This window comes from Oncorhynchus keta, chromosome 19 (assembly GCF_023373465.1).
Source record: "Oncorhynchus keta strain PuntledgeMale-10-30-2019 chromosome 19, Oket_V2, whole genome shotgun sequence".
NCBI lineage: Eukaryota > Metazoa > Chordata > Actinopteri > Salmoniformes > Salmonidae > Oncorhynchus > Oncorhynchus keta.
Window position 1 is genome coordinate 73,405,748 of NC_068439.1, and position 2,720 is coordinate 73,408,467.

General features: G+C 41.2%; 1 protein-coding gene across 1 annotated transcript; it reads left to right on the top strand.

Moving 5' to 3' along the window:
• Positions 1-803: 803 nt before the first annotated feature.
• On the top strand, positions 804-2,720 carry LOC118398842 (rho-related GTP-binding protein RhoB-like). The gene has a single exon (XM_035794606.2). The coding sequence runs from the start codon at positions 1,007-1,009 to the stop codon at positions 1,595-1,597; it is 591 nt and encodes a 196-aa protein (XP_035650499.1). The 5' UTR covers positions 804-1,006; the 3' UTR covers positions 1,598-2,720.

Consider the following 2,720-nt stretch of genomic DNA (forward strand, 5'->3'; position numbering starts at 1 on the left):
TATTGTACGTTAATTAGACCCGCGCATAGTACGTCAATTAAACCCGCTATTTGCAATTATAATACAATATAAAATAATACCCACTCAAATTCTCAATTGTTGACATGTGGTAGCATATGCATGATTTATCCGTATCAATAAAAGTATTCTAGGGAGTCGTTTCAGTAAATACGGATCAATATTTTTCATGGTGGTTAATGAATATAACAATGATTGTTATAATTCTATAGGTGTAACTAAAATCGACGAAGACACACGTTCCTATGCTTCTATCTCTATGTAAATGAGAGAGGGGGGTTGTGAGGAGCATAGATCTGCCTGTGCTAAGGCCCTGAACAAAAAAAACGTGGCCTATGGAATTGTTATCTTGGGAGTTGATGGCCAGTTAAAATATTTTAGTATCAGTATGGTCGAAGCCTTTTCTGCCCACGGTACTATAGCCTATTGTAGTCTACAGTTTAGGACAGTACCTGTGTGTTTGACAGAAGGATAAACTAGTGCCATGTGTCCATGTCAAATGATTTTTCATAAATTAAATTATGTGATTATGAATTATGAAACATTTATTGAAACATTTTTTATGGTGTATGACATATCCCAAAATCATATTGCCAAATTAGTTGAGCTCTGATTTTATAGAGCTGATCCCAGGTCAGTGTCTGGGCGAGACATGATCCTCGTGGTACGACCCTCCTCTACCGAAAAAGCAGGTCTGGGATCCAATCACCTCCTTCTTTCGAAATAATGATCTCACCCGCCCTACTTCCGATTGGATTGCTATATTAGGAAAGCACCCATGCTCTTTATAAAGGAAGCGCTTCAGTGGCTGGACAGGGAGCAAATAGTTGAGAAATATCGAATCCAGCGGAGAAACGCAGACGGCTACGTTCAGGGAAGTTTAACCAGGCTCGTACCATAATTTGACTTCTTAGCTAACACATACAGTTTATACGTCATATTTGTTTAACAGTTAGGATCAAGGGAAAGTATCGGTTAAGAGAAGCAAATGGCAGAGATACGAAAAAAGCTGGTCGTAGTCGGCGACGGCGCCTGTGGAAAGACCTGCTTGCTGATTGTGTTCAGCAAAGACGAGTTTCCTGAGGTCTATGTGCCAACTGTATTTGACAACTATGTGGCCGACATTGAAGTGGACACCAAGCAAGTCCAACTAGCACTGTGGGACACGGCTGGACAAGAGGACTACGATCGCCTTCGCCCGCTATCCTATCCGGACACTGATGTCATCCTGATGTGCTTTTCCGTGGACAGCCCGGACTCCCTCGAAAACATCCCCGAGAAATGGGTGCCAGAGGTAAAGCACTTTTGTCCCAACGTGCCCATTATTTTAGTTGCCAACAAAAGAGACTTGCGCAACGACGAGAATGTTAGGAGCGAGCTGTCCAGAATGAAACAGGAACCAGTGAAAACAGAGGACGGGCGCGCCATGGCCATGCGCATTGGTGCATATGACTATTTGGAGTGTTCTGCTAAAACGAAGGATGGTATTCGGGAGGTGTTCGACACTGCTACACGTGCCTCTTTACAGAAGAGATCAAAACCCTCCAGCGGTTGTGTGAACTGCTGTCTGTTGTTGTGAATGAACAGCTAACGTGAGCAATAATGTATCTTACGTTAATGTACGGCTGCCAACACCACCAAGACCTGTTGTCATTGTGCTTGAAAAGATGCATGACCAAGTCTGTCTCCCATTAGGCTAAAGACTTTCTTTTGAGCCGGTAGCCATGAGAAATGTAATAATCCTCAGATTGTGGATCATCTTGATCTATTTACCTGATCCCTCAATTGACGCGAATACATACTCTAATACAAGTAGCCAACAACTGACACTCCATGCGATTCTAATTTACTGAATAAATTCATTTGCTAAGCATTCCGGATGCTGCCTGAAATGATGCTGTAGCCTTTGAGGATATTGTTCCAAGGAGCTTACTTGAGTGTCGGGTGCCAAGCCTTGTTGACATGCAACCAGTTAGTCACGAAACGTGGTGATGCCTTAAACTCCACGCACATTTACATGGACAAAAACCTACACTTCCCTTGTCTGTCACGAATGTTGAGTACATTTTATATTTCAACTTAATCTGCCGATTGTGCGTGGTGTTGGTCCTTTAGCTGGTCGACATTTGAGACAAAATATCCACAGGGACTTATTATTAAACCAACTTCAAAACGCAGGTCTGTGTGTGGCAATCAATATGTTTGCTCATGAACAAAGGCATGTGCACAAGACCGAAGTACATGCACGTGATGTATGCATGATAACTGGTGTTTACATGGTTTTGTACATGTGATAGAAATTTCAACTTCAGTATCAGCACTCTAAAAAGTATATCTATTTGCCTCAAATTCCAAGCAGCTGAAGGACCAACCACACAGTCAACCGGTAGAATAAATTCAAAATTAATTTATTCAACATTCTGTCTTGTAAGGAACATTTCCATGTTTGGTTTGTTTGTTATGTTTGTTGTTGCTCTCCTAATGTTTTTAAAAGGCTGTTCATCCTGCCGTGTGCATCATTGCATTAACATGACAGGGATAGCACTGCAGCACTGTGTAAAGCATGAATGCTATTATTTCACATACTGTATATGGTGGAGGTTCAAAAAAGATCCCCATAGTGCAATATTTTGTCTTAGTTTCAAGTTTGTCAGTTTATATTGTTTTATGTTTTTAAATAATAAAGATATGATTAGAATGTG